Source organism: Chlamydomonas reinhardtii, chromosome 1, assembly GCF_000002595.2.
Source record: "Chlamydomonas reinhardtii strain CC-503 cw92 mt+ chromosome 1, whole genome shotgun sequence".
NCBI classification, from domain to species: Eukaryota; Viridiplantae; Chlorophyta; class Chlorophyceae; order Chlamydomonadales; family Chlamydomonadaceae; genus Chlamydomonas; species Chlamydomonas reinhardtii.
The window spans coordinates 7,716,571-7,741,537 of record NC_057004.1 but is presented as its reverse complement, the minus strand read 5'-3'; the positions used below and the strand labels follow the sequence as shown (position 1 = coordinate 7,741,537).

The 24,967-nt window shown below is 66.8% G+C and overlaps 5 protein-coding genes across 5 annotated transcripts in view; 3 read left to right on the top strand and 2 right to left on the bottom strand.

Annotated features, from left to right (window-relative positions):
* The window catches only part of CHLRE_01g055477v5 (uncharacterized protein), a 3,582-nt gene extending 1,159 nt beyond the window's left edge, over positions 1-2,423 (top strand). Inside the window, exons 4-5 of the mRNA XM_043059053.1 lie at positions 17-43; positions 122-2,423. Coding sequence (XP_042928967.1) covers positions 17-43; positions 122-186 — 92 coding nt within the window. The 3' untranslated portion in view covers positions 187-2,423. The remainder of the gene's footprint in view (positions 1-16; positions 44-121) is intronic.
* Positions 2,424-2,495: 72 nt separating this feature from the next.
* On the bottom strand, positions 2,496-11,537 carry CHLRE_01g055473v5 (uncharacterized protein). The gene is made up of 7 exons (XM_043059052.1): positions 10,843-11,537; positions 10,195-10,553; positions 9,743-9,839; positions 9,149-9,466; positions 7,545-8,831; positions 5,599-7,373; positions 2,496-5,383 (listed from the first exon to the last, which is right to left on the bottom strand). The coding sequence occupies exons 1-7, from the start codon at positions 11,353-11,355 to the stop codon at positions 3,925-3,927; spliced, it is 5,808 nt and encodes a 1,935-aa protein (XP_042928966.1). The 5' UTR covers positions 11,356-11,537; the 3' UTR covers positions 2,496-3,924.
* Positions 11,538-11,705: 168 nt separating this feature from the next.
* CHLRE_01g055469v5 (uncharacterized protein) lies at positions 11,706-17,287 on the bottom strand. Its single transcript, XM_043059051.1, has 7 exons — positions 17,054-17,287; positions 16,016-16,728; positions 15,714-15,776; positions 15,330-15,447; positions 15,036-15,154; positions 14,448-14,655; positions 11,706-14,175 (listed from the first exon to the last, which is right to left on the bottom strand). Exons 2-7 carry the CDS (start codon positions 16,328-16,330, stop codon positions 14,078-14,080), a joined length of 921 nt encoding a protein of 306 aa, XP_042928965.1. The 5' UTR covers positions 16,331-16,728; positions 17,054-17,287; the 3' UTR covers positions 11,706-14,077.
* A 100-nt stretch (positions 17,288-17,387) lies between these two features.
* Positions 17,388-22,093, top strand: CHLRE_01g055465v5 (uncharacterized protein). The gene is made up of 7 exons (XM_043059050.1): positions 17,388-17,826; positions 18,311-18,481; positions 18,769-18,814; positions 19,193-19,268; positions 19,664-19,747; positions 19,978-20,047; positions 20,274-22,093. The coding sequence occupies exons 1-7, from the start codon at positions 17,602-17,604 to the stop codon at positions 20,496-20,498; spliced, it is 897 nt and encodes a 298-aa protein (XP_042928964.1). The 5' UTR covers positions 17,388-17,601; the 3' UTR covers positions 20,499-22,093.
* Positions 22,094-24,536: 2,443 nt separating this feature from the next.
* Positions 24,537-24,967, top strand: part of CHLRE_01g055461v5 (uncharacterized protein) — a 2,825-nt gene continuing 2,394 nt past the window's right edge. Inside the window, exons 1-2 of the mRNA XM_043059049.1 lie at positions 24,537-24,568; positions 24,633-24,669. Coding sequence (XP_042928963.1) covers positions 24,566-24,568; positions 24,633-24,669 — 40 coding nt within the window. The 5' untranslated portion in view covers positions 24,537-24,565. The remainder of the gene's footprint in view (positions 24,569-24,632; positions 24,670-24,967) is intronic.

The window sequence follows — 24,967 nt, the reverse complement described above, 5'->3', positions numbered from 1 at the left end:
AGATGAAGAAATAAAGGAGCGAGAGGGGGCGAGGCGCTGGCAGGTCAGCAGTGGTGGCGCATCCGCAATCGCACGGTGCTGCTGCTGACTCTTTCCCCTCGTGCCCTCCTAACACACACAGTGGCGGCGGTGCAACTCGAGGGCATAGGAGCACCCCCTGGCGTGTACTGGAGTGTCCGTTCATAATGGAACACCCTCGCAAAGCAGCTGTGTTTGGACGATGAGGACGCGCGGGAGAATTATTGTGAACTGGTTGCTTGTACTACGTCGCTTCAATTTTTGTACTAGTATTGGCTTCTGCTGGCCACATGCGTCACTGAATTTTATTTCAAGCAGAGTGAGTACGGTGGCGTACGGCTGGAGTCAAAAGTGCTGCTGGAACCGTGGGCGCCTCAGCCGGTGCAGGTGCAGGTGCTGGTGCAGATGGCTGCAACTTGAGCCCCGGGCGCCGCACATGATGCGTGCTCCAGGCCTTTACTTACGGCTGGCGTGTTTTGGGGATATTGATAAGCTGCTAATGCTGCTAATCGGATCAGACGCCCGAGATAAGTGTACAGCGATAGGGGTGTCGGGCCTTGGCTTCTTGCGTACCCAAACGTTTTGGTGTGCTTCATGTGCGCACGTGTTGCTGCAACGAGAAGGTGTGGCTGGGTGGGTGAGAGGGTGGGTGCCATGCTGGCGGTGTCGAGGGCTTTGGAGGACACGCACGCTGCCGCCAGGCGCCCGATTCGGCGGCAGTGCAGAAGATGCCGCTTCACCGCTGACGGTGCGGTTGTTTCATAATCCCCTCATCTCCTTGCATTTGCCTGGTACCCGAAACGGGCCGGTAGCTGTGCGGTCGGGAGCGAGCTGCGATCAGTGGTGATGTGCTGCTGTGATGGGTGAAGTGACAGGTGCATGCGCGGCTCGCGGATTTGTAGCATTGGAACGATGCGCTTGTGTTGCATGTTTGAGACATGGTGTGGCGGCATGCGGTGGTGATGGCTCGGCCGCAACAGGGGTTGCATAGAGAGTTATACATCACACTTTCTAGCGAGAGCAGTGCATTGGAAGCACAACATTACCTGAGTGTTTGAGGACTTAGGGGCCTGACGAAATGCCACTGGGCATTGCAGAGTCTCAGAGCTGATGCCGCCGCTGCGTTTGGCCCAGCAGTACATTCTTTGCACTTGGGCCTCCGTGGAGTTGTGGGCAGCAGCGAGGTGCCCAAGCGATGGCTGCACACACCGATGAATTCGCCTCGTGGCTTCATGCACGGGCGTGGCTGCGGGCGCGGGTGCATGTATGGGGCGGCAGAGAACTGACCTTGAGAGCGCGAAGACGTGCAAACTGGACATGTGATTGGTGTGCGCCGCACCGATCGACCTGCATGCCCCCCACACCGCATGCGGTATTGCACCTTATTCGCACTATTGATTGGGGCGACGTTCCTGTGCGCCTGGCAAGGGTGCCATTTCTGGTGCTTGTGTGCTAAAGCACCAGCAGAAACTAGGATGCTGTATTGTTGGGAGGTTGGGGGCAGCTTGAGTCCCACCTTGTTGATTGCATGACTGCAAAGTCGAGATGATCGTTACTATTGAATGGTCTTGCCTTGGCCCGTGCTGCACGGCTGTTGGTTCAGTTGGACGGGGCTGCCATACATGCATGACGGCGAAAACGCTCTTATTAATCCAGAAAGGTATGATGCGGTGTGGACAGGCTGTGAGTGGCATGCTGAATTTGTGAGTGACGAGCGCACGCCAGTACGGCTCATTGTAGAACTGTCGAGAGATGGGATCTGTACGGCCCCACGGCTCCAGCGGTGCACTCGATTGGCATTGTTGCGAGGTCGGGGCAAGAGAGAAAGAGGGGAGAGAGAGAGCCGGTGCAAACTCTGCTCAGCACGTCCCCAGCAAGGACACAGCATACCCATGGACGCGGGGAGAAGCGACGTAAGTCAAGATTTTGAAGCAGCACTGTATTTCTTCGCGATTGATTGTTGGGTCCAAAGTGAGGCAAAGTAAGTCGCTGTGGCCCTGGCTCAGGGCGATAGGGGTTGTGTGGCAAGGGAGTTTGGTGGCCGCGAGGAGATGTTGTGCGTCTTGGAGACCATAAGGCGGAACACACGACAGCGTGGTTTCTCGTGCGGTTTTACAGGGTACAGGCGCCGCATTGTTGAGCGCGGCCCAAGGGCCCTACAAATGTCGTGTCGGTCCCTCATGCATACGGTGTGTGTGTGCGTGTGTGTGTGTGTGTGTGTGTATGTGTACCGTATGTGTGTGCGCGCGCCCCAGCCAGCCGAGCGATGTGTTGAGCAGGCAGGTGTACGTGTGTGCATGTGGAGCCTGGGGGGCCGTTGTGCTTGGCTGGTGGCGGTCACAGGTGACACCTGCCAGGTACCTACCTTGCTTGAGCGTGCACCGCTCCCATGGTACCCTCCTGCTGCAGCCTGCCTGCCTGCCGCCCCAACCAGCAGGGGTGTGGCGGCGTGTCGCCTGCAGCGTCACACCCATCCAGCTCAGTGGAGCGTCACACCCATCCATCCGGCTCAGCTCAGCTCTGCAGCCCTTGCCACATTAGTGCCACGCCAACCCCACTGGCCCCCCACGTTGCGGGTTACCTGGCGTGCTCGCGGGACTCCCCCGCCCCGCTCCCACACACACACACATACCAACGCTACAAACAGCGCCACCATGGAGGCAGTGCTCACTCGGCCTCCGACCACGACCCCGACTACCCCGACTCCCCTGCCTCCGTGACGGGCGTGCTGCTGCTGTGCCGTGGCGTGTGTTGCTCAGTCGCCAGCGCCGAACCCCCGGACGCACCATGGGCCATACCCACACGCCAGCTAGCCACACCAGCCATACTCGCCTGCCCCGATCAACAGCAGCAGCAATCTCTTCTTCTGTGTACATGTCATCCTGTCCGCGGCCGCCACAACATCGCCGCCGCATTCATCAGGTATATACGTCGCTGTCCCATGTGCCGTTGTGCTGGTGGTGGTGTCCTGCCGCCGCTGCTCGCAGGTGACGCCTGGATTCCGCTGCGTGTGCGCTGCAGGGTCAGGGTCAACAACAAACGCTGAACAAACGCTTAACGCTACCGCCGCCTGCAGCCTATGATTGGTTAAAACTAAAGGTCACTTCAAGCTGCCGTACTACTGCCGCCTCCTTCACCTCCTCACGGCAAGCTTTTCATATTCTTGCGCATCTATATGTCTTGTCAACAGCGCCTTGGTGCGTGCGCACACTACTGGCGGACAACTGGGCCTTACTTGCAACGAACACGCAACAGACCTGGCCTTGCTACTTGCTACTGTTGCTCACACCGCACCCATCTAGCCCCCTGCAAGCCACACCGCTCCCGTGCGGGCGTGCTGCCCTGTGTGCAGCGTGCGAGCTGGCGGATGCTCTTCAGCCAACACCGCGCCAAGTACTAGCTCGCGTTCACAATCCGAGCTACGTACCCAGCCCTTTGCCAACACTTACACACGAACCCCACTGCTGTCCCCTCCGTTGCAACACTGAGTGCTTGCGTGCGGTGCTTTGCGACATCATCAAGCAGCTGCAAGTCAGCCGCCGTGGGCAATGGGCAACGACACAATGTCACGACATCCACCAGCAGGCCTATCTACTAGCCTGAACCTAATCTGAACCTAGCTACCACTTCATTTCTAGCCATCAACCAGGTCTAGTTATTCTTAGCATGCCTACATCTCAGGCGACTGTGCATGCCCCATCACTCGGCCACCCCCCCCACCTCCCCCACCCCCACCTCCACCAGCACCTCAACCTCCACCTCCACCTCCAAATCCATTGCCCCTGGCAGCAGCATAGTCCGCTCCCGCGCCGCCGCCGCCGCCTCCCAGCAGCAGCGGAATGCCGCTGCTGCTGCTGGTGCTGGTGCTGCTGCCGCCACCGCCGGCGCCAGCACTCCGACAGCAGCTCACCGACGGGCCGGCGGCGGCCGCGCCCCCAGCGCCGCCGCCGCCTCCAGTGCCGCTGCTGCAGCCGCGCCCACTGCCGCCGCCGCACAGGCTGTAGCAGACGGCGTGACACCCGTCGCCGCACCCGCGGCACCCGCTGCCTGAGGCAGGGCCAGCGGCGCCCGCACGAGGCGCAGCTGCGGCGCGGCGGGGCACGGCGGCGGCTGAGCTGCTGGTGAGCAGGAGGGGGCGGGCGCAGGCGCAGGCGCAGGCGCAGGCGCAGCAGGCGGGGCGGCGGGCGGACTGCGCGGCGGTGGCTGCTGCACGACGGGGCTGTCCAGTGGGGGCGGCGGCCTCGGCTCTGCATCCTCCTCCAGCTGCGGAGATGGCTGCGCCGCCTGCCGCTGGCGGTGGTGTTGCTGGTCGTGGTTGTGGTGTGGTGCTGGGTGGCTTGCCGCCGCCGGCACCGCCACCCAGCCGTCGGCCGCCGCTTTGCGCTCGGCCTCCAACCCCTGGCCTGCGGGGGCCAGTGCAGCCGCCGCCGCCCCAGCCCTGGCAGCGCCGGCCCCAGCAGCATCGACCGCTGCAACCTCGTTATCCCGCTGTCGCTGTGCCTCCGCCTCCACCTCCGCCTCCACCTCCGCCTCCACCTCCGCTTGCTGCAGCAGGGCCCGGTACTCGCGTGCAACTGCAGCCAGCGCTGCAAGGGGCGTCGCTTTAGTAGCAGCAGCCCCCGTGGCAGTAGCACCAGCCCCGCCCGCCGCAGCCACCGCCGCCACCTCCAGCCGCTCCACGAGGTCCTCCACACACGCCCACGCGCCGCAGCCGTGCAGATAAGACAGCAGCGACTGCGCCAGCACCGCCACCGCCTGAGTCTCCTGCGCCGCCTGTCCTGCAGCTGCTACTGCCGCCTGTGCTACAGCCGCCTGCTGCTGCTGCTGCTGCAGCCATCCCAGCAGGTAGCCCAGGTCGCACGCCAGCGGCACGAAAAGCCGGCTGAAGGCTGCAGCGGCTGTAGCAGCAGTGGCGGGGAACCCTGAAGCGGCAGTAGCAGCAGAAGCGGCAGCGGCAGGGGCTGCATCCCCCACGGAGGCAGTCCCAGCCCCAGCACCAGTAGCTGCTGCCGCGTCAGCCCCCAACTGCTCCTCCGCCGCCGCAGCCTCCGCCTCCGCCATCAGCTCCCGCAGCTCGGCGGCCGCAGCCGCGGACGGCATCACCAGCAGCGGCAGTGTGCCCAGCGGCCGATTACTACTGCCGCTACTGCTGCCGCCAGTGTTGCTGCCGCCGCCCATGCCGCCTGCAGCAGTCAGCGGCGACTGATCGTCAGCAGTGCCGGCGGCGCCTGGGGATGCGGAGGTTGCAGCACTGGTGGAAGGGGCGGCGCCGGCGGCGGGTGGCGGCGGTGGCTGTGATGGCGGTGGCGGCAGCAGTATGTGCAGGTGGCACAGGCCGGCGCGCAGGGGCGCCGGGAAGCGGAGCCTGTGGAGGCCATGCGGGCGGCGGAGCGGGCGGAAGGAATGGGGTGGCGGAGTGGGTGGGGCAGGGGGCGGGGCGGGGCAGGCGCGTCAGCAGCGCGGCGCCGACAGGTGCAGTACCGCAGAGCAAAGGGGAGATCTGTCCAGCAGAGCATTGCCCAGATAAGGTAGCATGGGGCGCGGCCCAATGCAGTAACATGAGTAACATGCATACCGTACCTTGTAGAAGTGACCTCGATGCCGCCGCCGCCACCACCAGTGCCGCCGCCGCCGCCGCCCACCCGCGTCATGTCCACCACCTGGTCCAGGAGCACCCGGCCTTGGCCGCCGCCGGCAGTAGCAGCTGCCGCGGCTGCATCGTTGCTACAGCCGCCGCCACCGCCGCCGCTGTCTGTGGTGGCCAGAACCAGCCGGACCTGCCTGCTCCGTGAGCCCGTGCCGCCGCAGCTGCTGTGGCCACTGCCGGTGCCGGCGGCGCCGCCAGCAGTCTTTGTCGCCGTCGTTTCCGCTGGCGGCGGTGGCGGCGGCGGTGGCTCAAGCGGCCGCCGCCCCACAGCAGCGGTGCCTGCACCAGCAGCCAGCTCCGCCATCCCAGCCTCCGCCGCAGGCTCACAGCCGGCCGAGCCGGCGGCAGCAGTGGTGCTATTGGCACCGTCCTTGCGCCGCGGCTGCACCGTGTTCGCTGCCGTTTTTGCCATGTCCACCGAGGCTGCCGACGCAGCAGATGCAATCACAGCGGCTGCGGGTGTCGTGCCGCCGCCGCCGCCACCGCCTCCGCCGCCGCTGGTCAGTGAGGCGGTGGCGTCTGACTCGGTGCGCTGTGCCGCCGGCGCGCCCACCGCCTCCTCGCGGCTGCCTCCCAGGACGCTGCTGCCGCCCTCGCCGCTGCAGCTGCTCCGGCCACTACTGTCACATGGGTAGGGGTAGGGGTAGGGGTAGGGGTACGGCGGCACGGGCTCCTCCACGTCCGCGTCCGCATCCGCGTCTGCAAGGCTACTGCCGCCGCTGTTGCCGGCGGCGGCAGTAGTGGCGCCGTCCCCCGCAGTGGTGTCGGCTGCTACTGCCGCCGCTGCTCCGGCCGGCTTCGGCCACACACCTAGCAGCTCCAGCTCCACCTCCGCCTCCGCTGTAGTGCAGCCCTCGGCGCCGGCGGTTACAGCGACGCATATGGCAGGCGGCGATAGCGCAAAGCACGGCAGCAGCGGCAGCAGGGGCTGCGTCGCCGCCGTCGAAACATCTTTTGTTGCGCCGGCGACAGCCGCCGCCGCCACAGCTGTAGCAGCCGCCTCAGCCGCCTCTGCCGTGTCATGTGGCGGCTGCTGCTGTAGCACGCTGCTGCCGACGTGGCGGCGCAGTAGCTCCACGGCGCCCGCCAGCTCCTCCAGGGAGGTCAGCTCCACGTGGAGCGGCTGTAGCGGTGGCTGTAGCGGCGGCGGCTGTAGCAGCTGGGCGCTGCTGGGCTGGGTGTGGTGTGGGAGGTGGCTGTAGCTGCCGCCTGCTGGGTCGGATGCTGCTACTGCTGGGCCCGGTGGCGTGTCAGAGTCGGCTGCTGAAGGCGGGGCACCCAGTGCCGGTGCACGACCGCGGAGTGCGCTACTGCCCGGTGCGGGAGTCAGTGGCGGTGTGCCCGGCCTCTCAGCCCCGGCGATTCCGACTCCGGCTCCGGCGGTACCGGCTGCTGCTCGCGCTCCGCCTCCGCCACCGAAAGCGACTGCTGCTGCTGCTGGCGGCGGCGGCGGCTGTGGCAGTCTCAGCTGCACGACCACTCCCAGCAGGTGCACACAGCCGCGCACCACCACAGCGCTGCAGCGCCGCAGCAGCCGAGTGGCCTGCGCGGCCGCCGCGCCTGCCGCCGCAACCCCCGCCGCTGCCGCTGCAGTGGTGGTCTCACTCGACGCCAGCGGCGTGCTGCCCACCCCCACCGCCGCCGCCGCGGCCGCCTGCAGCTGCTGTGCGGTCTCGGCGAACGGAAGCGGGCCGTTGCGAGCCGACACCTGGAGGGGCGGGACAGGTTGAGAGTGATGGCGAGGCACGGAGGAAGGCAGGAAGGCAGGAAGGCAGGGACGCTTCCAAATGGCACTCTGCCTTGGTGCAGGTGGCAGGTGTCGAGCGGAACCTCCAATGCAGACCCGTTCAGTCCCGCCCCCAACCACAGCTACGCCCACCTTGACGCTGACAACGCTGCAGCTCGTGAGGGGTGTGTACTTCAACACCGATGTTGGTGATGGCGCAGGGTGCCGCGGCAGTGCCGGGCTGCGGGCCGCCGCCGCCAATGCCACAGCTGCAGCAGCAGTCGCAGCAGCAGCACCCGCATCATCTGCGCCCACCTCTGTTGCCTCGACCAGCCTGCGCCGGCGCCGCAGCATCAGACCCTGCTGCTGCTGCCGCTGCTGCTGGTGGTGGTGGTGCGCCAACAGCTGCGCCGCCGTCAGCTGGCTCCTCATCAGCAGTAGCGGCCTTGCATGCGGAGGCGGCGACGTGCCAAGGCGGCGAGGCGGCGGCTTCGGGGTTGTGTCGGCTGCTGCTGCTACTGCCGCCTCCTGCAGCGGCGCTGTGCCTGCTGCCGCCGCACCGCCGCCGCCCGGCGTGTCACCATCAGCAGCAGCTGCCATGGAGGCGGGGGCCGACGGCACAGCAGCAGAAGCCTGCAGCGCCGCCATCCGCGCCGGCTGCAGCGGCTGCAGCGGCTGTTGCGCGTGACCACCGCTGCCGACACCGCCGCCATCGGCACCGGCACCGCCATCGGCATTCCCGCTTGCAGCGGATCTCACACCACCACCACCACCAGCGCCCGTGACCATGACACCACAGGCCCCCGCCGCCGCCGCCGCCTGCTGCCGCCGCGGGGCCAGCAGCAGCAGCGGGCGCAGCTCGCCGGAGCTGTCGCCGGCGCTGCCGCTGCGGCTGGCGGCGGCGCTGTGGGCCGCTGAGGAGGAGGAGGAGCTGAAGGCGGCGTCTGCGTCCCCGGAGGATGAGGTGACGGAGGAGATGTTGGTCACGCCTCGGACCCACACGCCCCTGCTGGCCCCACTGCCCGCACTGCTACTGCCGTTCGTCCCACTACTGCTGCTGCCCTGTCCGGTTATGACAGACCTGCGCTGTTGCGCCTGCAGCTGCTGCAGCTGCTGCTGGGCAGCTGCGAAGCCACTGGCCGCCGAAGCAACGCTGGAGCGGAGGCCGGTGCTACTGCTGTTGCTGGCGCTGCTACTGCCGCCGCCTGTGCTGTGAAGGCGCCTGTGGCTGCGCGCCGCCGCCGCCGCGCCCGCCTCGCACGCCGCCACCAGGCAGCAGGGCAGCAGGTAGTAGGCAGCCAGCTGTAGCAGCAGCGGGGCCGGCTGTAGCACGGCCGCCGCCGCCACGTCGCCGTACAGCCGCCGCGCCGCCACGTGTCCCACCCAGCAGCCGTTGACGAACTCCAGCAGTCCCGCCAGCAGCTGCAGCCGCAGCGGCACCTGGTAGGGGAGGTGATGGGAGGTGATGGGTGGTGGGGCGGTGGCGCGGTGGATGGAGAGGTGGATGGAGAGGTGCGAGAGGGTAGGAGGGTCTGATCCCCAAACATTGTAATAAGGGTGTCATAGGTTTCGTGTGGGAAGTAGGTGTGTGCGCAGGCCCACTCGTGCAGCGGTGCATGCGGTGCAAGCCGCCCGACCGCCGGCACCCAGTCCCAGCCTCGCACCCCCCCTCCCCCCCCTCCCACTCCCATTCCCACCTCCACCTCACAACTTCAACTCTTGATCCGTCACGAATGGTAGTCCCGCCCCTCACTCACCCGGCCCCACACCACCGCCTTGGCCGCCACGTACAGCAGACCCACATTCACCCAGCCGCCGCCGCCGCCGCCGCCACCAAGCGAAGTGAGGCCCGTAGTGACAGCAGTGAGGGCAGCGGCAGCGGCTGGCGGCGTCACTGTAGCGGCCGCCGCCTCCGCCGCCTCCAGGGCGTGTGGGGGTATGTAGTAGGGCACGGTGGTGGCGGCCAGGCAGGCAGCGGGCGCGGTGAGGGCGGCGGCGGTGTTGCCGGCGGCCATGGCGGCGCGCACGGCCAGCACGACCGCGTGTCGGTGCGCCGAGTACAGCCCCGGCCGCAGCTGCGCGGGTGTACGGGTGTGCGGGTGCGGGTGCGGGTGCGTTAAAAGTGGCGTAAGGGAAGGTGAGTGCGTGTGAGCGCGCAAGCGTACGGGCGACAGGGAATCAAGCAAGGCAGGCGTACGTGCGAGAGGATATGATCCGGTTCGGGCAGGCAGCAGGCGCAAGCTTGCGCGTCACGCCACAGCACCGTCGCACCATCGCCAGCCGCCACCACCACCACTACCCAGCACCACCTCCTCCACCACCGCCGCCTCCAGGGCCCAGCTGCCGCTCACCGCCAGGGCCGCCGCCGCCGCCGCCAGCGCGCCGCTGAAGGCCAGCACGGACAGGTCGCGGCGGGCCAGTGCGTGCAGCAGGTTGCCGCGCAGGTGCCTGCAGGGGAGGAAGGAGGAAGATGAGGGGGGGGAGGGGCGTGTGCTGGTGTTGGTGATGGTCGTTTCTGTCTGGCCTGTGTACCAGGCGTCGGTCGTGTGTACCTGTGCGTGCCCGCCGAACTGCTTGCCCCTGCCTGGGGTGCTGTGTGGCGCACTGCCCGCAGGCCGGTGGCAGGCCGCCAGTAACTCACAGTCACTCAACCACCACCCACCAGGCTGCCACAATCACACGCACGCGCATGCACAACGCGATTGAGAGCCGGACCCCCTCCACCGCCACCCGTCCCAGAACGTGCCCAAACCCAGCCCACATCAACTATCTCCCGCGCCCGCCCACCCACACATCCACCCACCACAGCGTGTAGAGTATCTTGACGGTCTTGCCCGCCGCGCACGGGAACCCCGCCATCGCCGCCGCGTCCAGTCGCCCCACCGGGCCGCACCCGCCACTGCTGCTGCCACCGTCACTGCTACTGCTACTACCGCCGCCCACACCGCCACTGCTGCTACAGCCGGCTGCGGTCCCCAGGTTGTGTGCCAGGGTGGCCAGGCCCAGCAGGGAGAACTCGAGGGCGAAGGACAGGGCGTCATGCAGCAGCAGCAGCGCCTGCTGCTGCTGCTGCTGCTGCTGCTGCTGCTGCTGCTGCTGCTGCTGCTGCTGCTGCTGGGGATGAAACTGCTGCGGGTGCCGCCGCGTGTGGCGGTGCTGCGGCTGCATAGCAGTGGGTGTGGGTAGCGGGGGGGGGCACAATGTTGCGGGTCAGGCGGGTACGCAGGACGCAGTCTTCACGGTTGCTCCAGGAAGGCCTCAGCGGCAGCAGGTTGTAGTGGTTGCAAAGACGACAGCAGGTAGGACCCACACGCGCGTAAGGGGACGGAGGCGGGGAGGCCAACAGGTGGAGGCGGGGGGAGCCGGGGCAGCAGGCGTTTGCCACGAGGGGGACCTGGTGTGCTAGCGCCCCTAAACCGCACACGGACACACGCGCGGCGCACGCCCTCACCTCCGTTGCCACCGCAGCTCCGGCCTCGAAGGCCGCTGGGGCCTTGCGTGGACTGCCGCCGGACAGAGCCGCGTGCGGCTGCTGCTGCTGCACGGCCTCGTCTAGGCTGCCTCGACTCATGGCACCGCAAAGTTCGCGTTCGCGCTCCCGTTCGCACTGCTGCTCGAGTGGTTGCTGCGGCCGTCGGCGCCTCAGGCCCACCGACTCAACCCCGGCTCCACCTGCGCTGCTGCTGCTGCTGCTGCCGCCGCAGCCGGTTTCGGCGGGGAGATCGGCGCCTGCACCGCATCCGCCCAGTCCGACCGCCAACGGCGGAGTGGACGTCTTAGCGCGAGCAGCGCCGCCCAGCATACCTGCCGCGACTGCTGCTGCTGTTTCTGGCAGCACTGCTGTGTGCTCCGCAGCGGTGTCGAGATGCCGCGGGTCCGGTGGTGGTGGTGGTGGTGCTGCCGCGTCGGCGCCTGCGAAGCCCTCCTCGGCGCCCGGTCCTGGCCTGGAGGTGGATGTGCGCATCTCTGCTGGCAGCTTCGAGCTTTGACTGTTGTGCGTGGGCCAGCTGTGCGGCCGCTTGGGAGCGCTGGAGCTCCGCAGAGAGAAACAACCCGGGCTCGCTGGCCCGCCCGCCCGGCTGGTTGTACTCCAGTAACTGGAAGGCGCTACTACCTGCAAGGGCAGAGAGCATCGAGCAAGGGAAAACACACAGCGAAAGGCGCGGAGCAGTACTGCAATGCGAAGTACAACTTCTCGTGTGTTCCCCGTCAGTCTGGGCGCGACCCACGGGGATGGCGGCCCCCTCCCCCCCCCGGCCCCTTGAAGTCAGGAGTGCGCCCACCCCCGCGCCATCGTCTCTGTTAGACCCACATAATGTTGGCAAGTTACACGGGGCCCTGACATGCCTTGGGTGCGACCCGTGCGAGGCTCCTGCCCGCCCTCCCCCTCAACCGCCGCCCACACCACCGCCGAGCACACACACACACACACACTCATATGCACACACGCACGTCACACCGGGCACCCGGGGCCACCTCAGTGCACACCGTCACCGCCCCCCCTCCCTAGAGCGCAGCTCGTACGGCCCAGCAGCACCCACGTGCTGTTGCGCGGGTGCACCGCCGCCGCCTCCCCCCCTTACACCCAGTAGCTGCCCGTCAGTCAGTCATCGCGTCAGGGCCTCCTGCCGCGCACACACTCCACACCGGCACACCACCCTGCCTCGCCTCCTTGCATGCGGGCATTTGATGGCTCACTGTACAAGACGTTGCTGCACACCCGCATTTGTCCCCTCCCTGCCCCCCCTCCTCCTCCCCTCCTCCTCCCTCCCCCAGGCCTCGCATGTGTGTCCAAGCGCTGCGGCCGCACACACCAGCGCTGCCCCCCAGCAAGGCGTTCAGCGCCAGGCCCTGCAAGCGGGGGAGCGCCCGCCACTCCCGCTCGGCACCCGACCCAAAACACACACACGCCGCAGCACACGGGAGCTGTTCCCGGCAATGCCCACAGCCACACCACCAACGGCGCCTTGGGCTGAACGGGATACAGGGAAAGGGCAACGCGCCGCAGCCGCCCTTAATCTGCTCCTCCGCAACAAGCGCACGAGATGTAGTATGGATCAAGCACATGGTACACCCACATAGCTGATGTAGACAACCAACCGCCCCTAGGAGTCCAATGAAAATGAAACTCACCGCACCACAACGGATACCCCGTTGCTGGGGGGCCGACCTCTCGCGCCCTTTCACGCCCGCCACACATACCGTGTGCATGCAAGCCCCAGCGCAGCATCGGCAAGGCCTGCCCTCCTCCGCTGTGCTGCGTGGGGGGTCCTTGCACCTCCCACACTGCAACAGAGCCCGGCGCCAACGACCAAGTACAACAGAAGTGCAGTCCTCGTGCGCACACCCGGGCTGTGCGGCTTTTGAGGCGCACTTTCACCCGGACGCACATTGAAGTTCAGAAACATGATCAACACACGCACAGCACGCACCCACATCGAGCGGCACACACAACGTCAACAATGAAATGCGCAGCCCCGCGGCCGCGGCCCCCTGGCCTCTGTGCCGCCCACATCCTGCAACCACCACCCACCTCCTGGCGACCCCACCGGCCGGCAGATAGGCAGCGCCCCTCAAGCAGCTCACGCGGGTCAGCTCCGGCCGCCCGCCCCTGACCCGCCCCTGACCCGCCTGTGCCCCGCCCCGCGGCAGTTCCTGCCACCCCCAACGACAGCAGTGCCTGTATGCTACTGCCGTCGCCATTGCCGTCGCCGGCAGCGGCACGTGCTGCCGGGGCCGTGCACGGCTGCGGCCTCCTCCGCCGCGGGATGTGGCCGCCGCAGCGCTTCGGCACCGCCGTGAGCGCAGCCGCCGCCAGCAGTGCGCCGCCGCCGTCGTGCACTTCTCGCACTCGCATCACCGATCGTCCACCGCACTGCTAGTGTTCGCTCACCGTCACACCCACCACGACCACCACCAGGCCATTCTCGGTAGCCGGTACTGTGAGAGCCGCTGAGAGCCGAGCCGGCGTGTGTGCGGTGGCTGCCTACGCCGCCGCAAGCACCACCACCAGCGGGCTGCTAGGGGCCGCCGCCGCTGGAGGCGCCGCGCCCGCCGCCACTCCTGAGCTCATGCCGGAGCCCACCTAGCCCAGCCCAGCTCCAAGGCCTTGGTCCCGGCCTTCGCGGCACCGGCTGCTTGAGTTGGCTGGCCGCTGCCGCCACTGCCGCCCCGGGGCCGCCACTGCCGCCCCGGGGCCGCCACTGCCGCCGCTGCCGCCACTGCCGCCCGGGGGCCGCCACTGCCGCCCCGGGGCCGCCACTGCCGCCGCTGCCGCCACTGCCGCCCCGGGGCCGCCACTGCCGCCGCTGCCGCCACTGCCGCCCCAAAGCCGCCGCTGCCGCCCGGGGGCCGCCGCCGCACAACCCCGCAGCTGCTTACTCACAAGCCGCGCTCCCGCGCCGACACAGCTGCCCCGCCCCCGCCCCTGCTCCTGCCGCATCTGCAGCCAGGGCGGCCGCAGACTCCGCAGCAGCTTGCGCGGACTGCGTCGGCCACCTCTCCTGCATGCTCAGCTGCCGCCTGCACTGACACTGCTGCTGCCGCCTGCTACAGCCTGCACTGCTACCCACGCGGCTGCCAGTCCCGCCACAGCCTTCCATAACCTGCTACAGCCTGCACTGCTGCCCCCTGCTGCTGCTGCCGCCGCCTGCTACAGCCTGCAGTGCAGCTGCGGCCGGCGCCTGCTACAGCCGTGTTCCGTGCACCAGGTAGAGGCAGTTGTGCAGGTCCACGTCGAAGCGGTCCTCCAGCTGGCCGGACAGGATCACCTCCGCGTGCCAGCCTGTGTGTGTGTGTGTGTGTGTGTGTGTGTGTGTGTGTGTGTGGGGGGTTACATTTATAGTTAGCCAGGGAAGTGGTAGTGGGGTGAAGGGGAGGAGAGGGAGGAGGGGAGGAGAGAAGGGGGATGAGGGGGAGGGGGGGAACGAGGTAGGCAACAGGAGCGTGTGGGGTTGCAGAAACACAACGGCGCCCGACATGACATCGGCAACCCCTGAGCCCTGTGTCCAGCGACCGCTAACACCATCCCCTCCCTCCCTCCCTCCCCACCCCTACCCGCGGCGCAGATGCGGTTGAGCACAATGCCGGGCGGCTCGAACTCCTCCACCAGGTGTGTGGTGTGGCCGTAGCGGCGCAGCAGGTCGCGCAGCTTCACGTCCGACAGCGAGGCCACCAGGCGCGAGCCGGGCGCGCAGTGGGCGGACATGGCCGCGAACAGCTGGCTGGCGGCGGAGGGCAGCATGTACTCCACCACGTCCTCTACCTGCGGGTTTGGGGAGCAGCAGGAGGGGAGATGAGCGGAGAGGAGGGGTTGGGGGGTTGGGGTTGGGGATGGGATGGGAGGAGGCGGGGTTGGAGACAGGAGGAGGGGTTGGGAGGGTTGGCAGCAAAGACACTCAACCCCGACACCGCCCTCCAGCCCATCCCCCAACAGCCCACCCATACCACACCCAGCCACAGCGCCTACCCGACAGGCCAGCCCGCCAGCTCCTCCCCTCCTCGCGTTCCTCCCGATCCCCCCTCCCTACCCCCCTCCCTACCCCCTTTCCTCCCCCCCTTCTTTCCCTCTCCTTCCTCCCTCCCTCCCCCTCCTGGGATTTTATTATTGGGCCCGGGCACATAACCCCCCTGTGTCTTCCTCACCAGCCACAGTGTGGGCCGGCTGGGGTCGTACCCCACCGCCGCCAGCCGCCGCAGCGTGTCGCCCAAGTCCCACACGCCGCCCACCAGCGCCGAGCGGGAGCAGGCCGTGTCGATGTCGCCTGGCGGGGCAGGCAGGTGGGCGGGCCGGCGGGCAGGAGCTCACACAGGACAGGTGTGCACGGCTTCGACGAGTGGACCCCTCCCTGCATTCCCTGCCCCTCCGCACACACCCCTCCCCCAGCATGCCCCCGCCCAAGCCCCGCCCCTCTCTCCCCGCCACGCCACGCCACGCACCCAGCGCCGCCGCCTTCTGTGCGTGCACGGTGGCCGAGTCGATCTCGTACATGCGCATGGCGGCGGGCCAGCGCAGCCGCCAGGCCCGGGTGTCGAAACCCGAGGCCACGTTGATCAGCTGTCGGGGAGACAGGGTACATTCATGAATATTTAAGAAGTGAAGGCGTAGCCAGGGGCGAAAAGGAGGGCGCAGCGGCAGGGGTTTGTGAGTCGGGTGTACGGGTTTAAGGGTTGGTGTTTGAGGGGGGAGCGGTCCGCTGGGCTGGTGGTGGTTGATGCCGCGGTCTCTATCTCGTCCCCAGTGCAGCTCCCAGCCCACCCACCCTCTCCACCCTCTCCATCGGCCCACCCTCTCCACCCACCCGCCCGCCCACACCCGCCCACCTGCAGCACTCCGTCCTGGTGCGCCCAGCGCAGTAGGCTCTCGTCGATGACGCACGTGCGCACCTGCGCCAACGCACGCACGGACTTGGGTGAGTGCCGCCTCACGCACCAATTTTGTCCACTCATAACTCCATACATCTTTGCCTTGCTCCTTTTCCGCTCCTTCCCGTTTATCCATGATCGGGTTTGCGGTCAGCCTATCCCCTCCTCCCTCCCTCCCTCTCCCTCCTTCACCTCCTCCCTCCTCCACCTCCTCCCTCCCTCCCCCCCCTGTCTCCCCCCCCTGTCCTCCCCCCCCTCACCGCGATGACGGCGTTGAGCAGGGCGTCCAGCGGCTCGCTGCACAGCTGCCGCTCCACCGCCGGCGGCAGGCAGCGGTCCAGGATCAGGCGCACGTAGGGGTCGGTGATGGAGCCGCAGTTGTGGATGCGCCGCGACCGGAAGCCGAAGCTGCACTGCCAGCGCCGGAGCGCGTTCACCACCGCCTCGCTCTCCACCGGGTTGAACATGGCCCACACCCGCTCCGGCGTGATGTGGCCGTCCCGCAGCCGCCCGCTGCCGTTGGCGAGCAGGCCGTCGCCGCGCCCGCCGCCGCCGCCTGCCGCATGGTCCCCCATGTAGAGAGGAGGGCGGCAGTGCCCACCCCCTGAACGAGTGTGTGGCGCGCTGTGTGCGTGGCTGGCGCCTGGGTGCGCCTCGTGCTTGGGTTTACGCGCTCCCGCCCGCGCACGTTCCCGCCACCGCAGCTACAGGTGCTGGTGCTCGCAGCTGCTCGCACTCACACCCCCGTGTGTGTCGTGCGAAACGACGTCAGAGCAGACCGCCCGCGGGGTGGTGAGGTGACTGCTGCTGCTACTGCTGCTGCTGCTGCTCCCCCACGTGCATGGCTACCCGGGCCGGGCAGCGATCAGCGGCCGCGCCGAGGCGGCTGCATCATCACTGGGGCTGTGTACGGCGGCTGTGTGTGTGGCGACAGCACAGGACCGGGTCGCACCGCAGGCGAGAGTGGGCCAGCCTGCAGGGCGCGTGTACGGTGCCGCTGCGGTTAGGACAGCCGCCGTCCCCGTGCGCGGCAGGTCGACGCTGCCCGCTATTCTCGCAAACTCGCACGCGTACTACTGTTCACAAGCAACCGATAAGAGCGGGGCCAGGGTTGCCGCGCTGGCCGGTGGACACTGCGCGATCGACCTCGCTGGCCCCCAGGAAAACATGGACACGCTCAACAGCACTATATTCTTGGCCACCCGCTGTAGCCCATCGAGTCTTCTTATGTAGACCAAACCTGCCGCCGACCAGCCCTCCCAAAACGTGTTTCTACTGTCGCGCGCTTTGCTGCTCACCCTCTAACTACACGTACTCATCAGCAATCCAGGATCATACTTGGCTCTGCAGAACTCCTATCCTCACATCCGGGCGACCGGGCCCGAATGCACACTTGCGCCCGCCGCAACTCGTTGACTTGCTCCGTAATACTGTGATGATGTACCAGTGTAACTATACTAGCTGCATAAGCGTCACCCAATATGAAAAAGCCTAGTGAGCGACTGACAGCTACCGCTGCTCTGGGCCAGTCGTGGGTGATTGGCTGTCAGACGGTTCAGATGCAAATGTGGGTATTCAAGCAAAGCGCCGCTGTGGCAGAAAGAAAGCTCACGGATTGACTCCCCATCTCGATCCCAGACCCAGCTACCTCGCTCGCGCCTGTCCTGCCGTCTTGCTTCGCGGCTTGTGTTAGCTTCACACACATATTAAGCTTCAATCTGCTGCTGTCGCTGGGACCAGCGCGCTGTTCATTTTTCTTCAACTTGTTTAGAGCTCTTGCTGGCAAGCCAGACCGGCGTCAACCAAAGCGATACACAGTACTTATTAGTTTTGCTGGGCAGTTGTAATGACAAAAAACATCGTGGACGCAAAAAGCCTCGCGGAGCTCAAGCAGCTGTGCGGGCCAGAGACCGACGCCCTGCTCCGCAAGGGCGGGGAATGGGGTCTGGATGAAGCGACGCTGCGGAGGTGGCTGGTTGCGCGCAAGGGCAACGTGGCAGAAGCGGCCAAAGACCTGAAAGCGCATGCGGTCTGGCGCGCTACCTACGTTCCTCAGGGCCGTATCCAGGAGGTGAGCTGCTAAAGAAGGGCCTTGGAGCGTGGCCCGCCTCAAAGCGCTGCTGGGGCCGTCAACCGTTGCTCGCATTGCGGGAAGCGGCTCGGGCCGCTGCGTCCTCGTATTTGCCGTTTGGCTGTAGATGACAGTACTACCAACCCAGACACAATCGATCCATGGGAGCTCGCCTACGAGGCGCGAGCGAGCTCGTTCGTGAACGCTGCGCGCGAGTTGCCGCAGGCCCGACCTGTGGGCACCTGCGATCACCGCACGCGCGCGGGCTCCAGCTCTGTGTGGGAACATGCCCAGTCACTTGCCAGAACGCGCATGAACAGCGCCCTCGGAGGGGCTCTCCCATCAGACCGTGCCGTTGACGGGCTTTCTCCCGCCCTCTAACCCCCTCTCAATCCCCTCCCACCCACGCCCGCCCCCCTCTCCCTTCGCCCCCTCCCTTCCTCCCACCCCCCGCCACCCCCCGCCACCCCAACACACACTTCAGCACGAGATCCGGCACGAGCTGGACCAGGCCAAGGCCTTCCTGCCCGGCACCGACCGCGACGGCCGGCCGCTGTGCGTGGTGGTGGTGAGCCGGCACGAGATGAAGGACGCGGACGCCAGCAAGCGCTACATCGCTTACAGCCTGGACTGCGCCGTGGCCATGGGCGCCAACGTGAGGCGCAGGGTGGGGGGCGGAGGGGGCGGAGGGGGCGGGGGGCAAGGCGGGGGCGTAGGGCACCATGGGCGGCGGGCGGGGTCCTGGGTAGAGGAGAGGGAAAGGGAGTGAGAGGAGGGGTGGCAGGTTGCCGGAGAGGCTTGGAAGCAGGAGTCAGCGCGCGGCGACCGGGCGCCGACCCACATCGCCTGCATACGTGTACCTCCTGTTGCTAGGAAATTCGATGCTCTCTCGGGCGGCCCGCTCTCGCACCTTGCACTGCTGACTGCTGCCGCCTGCCGCAGACGCCGGGGTGGGACGGCAAGATGAGCGGCATCTTCGACCTGCGCGGTGAGCCCGGGGCCTGTCGGGAGGAGGAAGGGCAGGGGGGGGCGGGGGGTACGAAGGTTATGTTGGGGATGGGGTTTCGGGGTTGGCTTCTGTGCCCGCCAAGTGCCGTAACTCAAGTGGGTCGCGGCCCTGCCGCCAGCAAGGGCTGGGACTCGGAGTTCCGCACCAAGGCTGGGCGGCAGTGACGCGGCAGTGCCGCGCAAGACCCCGCTCCGCGTCTGCCCCTGGCCGCCACTCCCTGGCCCCTGACCCGCCCCCTCCATCCACCCGCCCCACCTTAACCCCACCCCACCCCTTAAGTAATCAACGGCGATGCATAAAACCCCACTCCACCCCGCCCCCGCCCCCACGCCCGCCCCACCCCACCTTAACCCTCAGGCCTCAAGGCCTCCAACTGCGACTTCGCCACGCTTAAGGCCGTGTTCGATCTGCTGCAGAACCACTACCCGGAGAGGTGCGGGGAGGTGGGGGGGCCGAAGGTGGAGCAATGGGGACTCAACAGCCGGATGTCTATGATGCCAGACATGACTTCTGAGTCGCGTGAGAGCAAGGGGGGTGGGGTAAAGAGGGACGGGAGCTGGAGGCTGTGGTGGAGGGATGGTGGGGACGGAGGTGCCCGGGGGACTGGAGGGAAGGAGGTACGGCGCGGACGCGTGGGTCGGACGGGAGTGACTGGTTACATGAGGCACTAGGGACCGCTGACTCGGCACTGCCGCGGCCCAGTTGTCGTCGAGCGCAACTGCTCGCCCTGCCGCCTACGCCCCGCCACACCCAGCCACCCAGCCCCTCCTCCAGCCTCTGCCACACGTACGTATGAACATAAGCACACGCACGTACGCACCCACACAGGCTGCACAAGCTGTGGCTGTTCTGCGCGCCCGTCATCTTCTACGGCCTGTGGAAGCTGGTGTACCCCTTCATCGACCCAGTCACGTGCGTGGAGGGGGGAGGGGCAGGGAGGGAGGGGCAGGGAGGGGCAGGGGCAGGGAGGGAGGGGGCTTGGGAGGGCGGGGGAGCTGGGGCAGGGGTGGCGGGCTGGGGCGGCGGGCTTGCGTACTCGGCGCTACTGGGCGTGGGGTTTCGACTGGTACCGGCTACCGGGTACCACTTCCTTGACTAATCATGAATGGGGCCCCCCCACCACGTCTCCTCCGCTTCCTCAGGCGTGAGAAGGTGCAGTTCGTGTACGAGAAGGACGCCAACAAGGACTTCACCGAGGGCTTCGAGCCCTGCGTGAGTAGCGCTGCATGCAGGAGTCAGGGAGGCAGGAGAGGCGGGAGAGGCGGGAGCGAGGGGTGTGAGGAGGGTGGCGGAGCAGTGGTGTGTGGTGTGCAATGGTGTGGGTGTGGGCAGCGCATGGGCGCAGAAACATGTGCGGCCCCTGACAGGCTGTTCCTCCTGCACCGGTGAGCACGCCGTCTCCCTCGACACTAACACCAACAACAATCATCAATAACAGATGCTGCCGCCCGAGATCCAGCCCACCGGCACGGGCCGCTGGATCAGTGTGGAGGAGCGCTGGAAGATGTTGCTGGCGGAGCAGGAGGCGGCGGCGGAGGCCAACGGCGCGGCGGCGGTTGCCGCAAACGACGGCACCAACGGCGCCAACGGCACCAACGACCACGTGGCGGCGGCGGAGGCGCAGCCCGACGTCCCCATGCGCAGCGTGCAGGTGGTGGCCTGACGGGACGCCGGCTCCACGGCGGCAACGGCGGGTGCGGGGGTGGCGGCAGCAGCTGCAGCAGGTGTGGGCGGGGGGCCTGCGGGGTTGGAGGGGCGGCGGTAGCTGCACGGCGGCAGCTACTGCGGCTGCAGCAGCACGACGGGGAGGGTGCAAAAAGCCGTGGGGCCGAATGGCACAAACGCGAACACAACAGGAGCAGAGCGGAGCGGACCGGAGCGAAGCAGGGGAGGGCAGGGGAGCAGCTCAAGACGGCGGCTTTCCCTTGAGGCGTGAGTGCCCGAGTGGCGTGGGCGCGGGTAGAGGTGACTGAAGAGCGGGAGTGAGAGGCGTGGGCGTGGGGACCACGTCGGAAGACCTTGCAGGTGTGGCTGTCGGAGTTTATGCCTGCTGCATGACATGTGTATGCGTGTGTCCTGTGTGCGTGTGCGTGTGCGTTGAAGTGCAAACGGTATGTGCTACAACAGCCGAGGCGCACAGGCAGCTCCCTGGCTGTTGAGTCCCAGGTTCGGGCGTGCGCGGGGTTTGTCTCAACGGCACGATTACTGGCGTTGAACTTCGTAGCTAAATAGCAGTGCAGATAGCAATAGCTACACGTCCGCAACAAGAGCGCCTTGGGGTCTGGCAAAGGGACTGGGAACACATCCGCACGGCTATGTGTGTGGGTGGTGTGCTGCCGGCGGCATATGGGGTTCCGCCGGTATGCCAAGTCGCTGTCAGGGCCCTGGTTTGTGATGGCGGCGGTAGCATGCCTGGGGCAGTTCTTGGAGGTAGGGTGATGGTTGCCTTTTGCGGTGGTTAGCGGCAGTGGACACGACACTCGGTCGCTGTGAAGCCACGTGTCGCATGCCGCAAATTGAGTTGCGTCCTGCGCGGAGCTCAATCGAGGGCACCCACCCTGACGATACAAACTGATGGGCCGGGTTGAACATGGTCCGCAACAATACAGCTGGCGGGCGCCGAGCGGCCCAGCCACAACCACTGACCAACAACTGATCGAGTACCGTACGTTTGGTTGGTTGGTGGCTTGGTCGACTATCCGGATACCTGTGTGTGGAGAGACGACGACAATATGTTATCGATGATGCTTTAAGGAATCGAATGCGCTCGATGCACGATCTAGTCAGGGTTGGCAAGCAGGCACGAAACTTCCTGACTTGGCGTGGAGGCTGGTGAATGATGTGCGGGCGGCTGGAATGGGAGCGGAGAGCAACGGGGGGATGCAGACAGAAGCCGTATCGTTATGAGGCTCGTGCAGACTGGTTGCACGTCGTGTGTTGATGGCGGGTGGACTGCAGGACATCGAGCGGTGTTGGACATGGGGTAGCAGCATACATATCATGGGGGGGGGGTCGTGGCGGGAAGTTGTGGACGACTCGCCTGGCGGGCCGCCAACCATCCGGTTTGCGTGTGGCGCGCTGAGAATGCGTGTGATATTGTTACAAGCTTACAAACAAAGCGGCGGCTACGACTGCGCTAAATCAAAGTAAAGTGGAAGGCGGGAGGTGCGTGGCAGGGAAGAAGGAACTAAGCGGGTGGTGTCGGGGCGGGGCGAAACGCGCAGGGACCGCCCGCACTACTTCCACCCGACTTTGCCGGCGCTGCGCGGCGACTACTGCCGCGCATTGCTCGCCAGCTGCTCGCTGCGTATTAGATAGCTGGCGGCAAGCCCGCGTGTTCGCTGCTCCAGGCTGCTAGCTAGCGGGCCCTCATCGCCCCCGCCGCCGCCGCTGTGACCCGTGGGTCCAGCGGCAAGCGCTGGCGGGCCGCCTCCCGCGCCGGCCCAGCCTGGCGGCACTGCTAGCGCCACGAAACGGCACGACACACCGGCACGAGCTGCGCCGCACGAGCAGCGAGCGAGGGCGCCTGCAGTGCGGTGCACGCGCGCGACATCAGGGCTCGGCGCAGGCAGCCCCCCAGGCACTGGCGCCCCGGCGCACCGTCACCGCCCCCGCGGCAATTGCCCCATGCAGCAGCACCCATGCGGCGGTCTCGGCGGAATATGTGTCGGCGCGCCGCCCAGGCCCCTTACCGACGCAGCGCTTATCCATGCCTACTTACCCACTGCTCCGACAAGCAGTGTTTGGCATTCATCAACAGCAACGAACCCGCCCAGCAGCGCACGCAGCGTCGCAGCGCGCTCGCCGCCCGAGATCCGAGTGAGCAGGTGAGTGTGTCTGGCCTATACCTACCTGCTGGGGCAGCAGCAGCAGCAGCGGACGGAGCTCCCCATGCCGGCACCCTGCTTGCGTGCCCGTCAACACCGCCGCCGCCGCTGCCGAGCTAGCGCGGGCGCCCAGCTCACCTCTTTATCTCCCCTCGCGGCGGCTTCCGCCCCGCAGACCCGCTAGCTGGTGTCCACGCACGCACAGCGACGCAGGCCAAGGAAGGTGGACACGCAAAGCGGGTGAGTCAAGGTAGCAGGCGGCTTTGCCCCCCCGCCCGGCCCCCGCGCCTCCGGCGGGTCGTCAATGGCGTGCGAGCCGCCTCCCGCATATGTGGCACGCAAGCTGGCTGCTGCTGACGTGCGTGCGTTTAGGGGGCTGCTGCTGCTGCCAGCTGCTGCTGCTGCTGCTGCAGCGTGTGGCCAGTAATGCGCCAAGTAATGGCCACGCACCTCGTGCATTCCCGCCTTGTGCTGCTGCTTGGTGCTACTAGCTGGTGACTGACACCTAACCTTGCCTTCCCGCCCTGCTGTGCACACCCACACCTGCGTGCCCCATCCACCTGCCAACGCCGCCTATCTGCTGCGTGGTGCTCTGGCCACCCCGGCTGCACGCGCTGATGACAACACGCACCACTCACTCCGCCCGCGGCCTAACAACAACGTAGTGAGTGAGTCCTAGCCTGAGCCATGCGCGCGTATGCCAGACTCATTACATTCCCCGAGACCGTAATAAACTGGGAGGGCGAGGTGGCCGGTGTAAGCTGCGTGCCTGCTACGCGTGCCTGCTACATTCATTTGTGGCAAACGTACGTGTGTGCGCGTCTGCGATGCGGACCGGCGGCGCGTGCGCGTGTGTGTGTGTGTGTGCGCGTGTGTGTGTGCGCGCGTGTGCGCGTGTGTGCGTGTGCGCTGCAGGCGTGTGTGCGCGTGTGTAGCGCGTGCGTGCGTGTGTGTGTATGTGTGTATATGTGTGTATGTATATGTGTGTATGTGCGTGTGTGAGGGGGTGGGTATGGGGGTGGGTGTGGGGTTGGGTGGGCGGGCGGATGTGGGCGGGCGGGTAGGTGGAGTGTGTGGGTGGGTGGGGTGTGTGGGTGGGTGGTGGGTGGGTGAGTGCTATGTGCGGGCGGGCGGTGTAAACAATCAAATCTCCGCAAGTGCTGAGCATGTGTGCCCCCCACTCCACTCCCGCCGCCTTGCGCATACATCGCCGCCTAGGGACGCCGCCTGCCGCCGCCGCCTGCCGCCTGCCGCCATCCCGCCGCCGCCGTGACCAGCACTGCTGCTGCGCACCACTATGACTCTGCCGCCAACACATGTAGGTGCCAACGACCTGCCATGCAGGGTTCCTGAGGAGTGCGTGAGTGCATGGGCGCGTGGGTGGAATGATGGGTATGAACTGATTAATACAACACCCAGGCTAGTGGGGCTCTAGTCAATGACCATACCTGGGAACTGTGTGGCTGTGGGAGATACACGCACGTCTAAGTTCTCCTGGCGGTGCTAGCTATTGTCACAACGTGCTGACGCCAACCCCCTAAACCCCCCCACCCCACCCCCACCCCCACACGCGTCCGTTCCCTTCTCTCCTGTGCTGTACATGATGCATCATGTGGCGGCACTGTGTGGCCGCTGCTGCGGATATCCTGCAACCCAGCAGGTGAGCAACCAGGCTGTAGCTTCCCTGTATTCTCGCCGCTCGAGCTGACTGTGCGCGTGGCCGGAGATGCTCCTGGCTGCTGTACCGCCGGCAGTGCGTGCCTGACGTCCTGGGGCTATAGCGAGCGATCACGATGGGCAGGGGCGGAACCCAGGGGTGCCTGCATGCGTGTATGAGCAGTGCTCACTTGATTGCGTGTTCCCCAACTAACCACCCTCATGTGTGCGTCCGACGCAGACCCACATGGTGCGTGCGTGCTTCCCCCTTCACGCCCGGCCGCCCGCCCGCCCGCCCTCCTTTTACGCCGCAGGTGTACGGCCTGCGCGACGAGCTGGAGGTCCGCGTGGGTGAGCTGGCCATCCACGCGTATGCACGCGTGGGAGGCTGCGGCACCCTCGTTCAACGCCTTCAAGCTCGCCCGCTTCCGGAACAAGCAGACACAGCTGTTTGGAGTCGTCAACAAGATTGACGGCTTGTGTGCGCTGGGCCAGATTGCGGCGGCCATACCGAGTGCGTGGCGCAGCTGCTCGCCAGCGGCACAGAGGTGGTGACTGCGGCAGCGCACTCAGTGCGGCAGTCCCAGCGGCTAGCTGCTGAGCTGCGCCACCGGCGGCACCAGCAGTCGTCACCTCCTCTGTGGTGTCG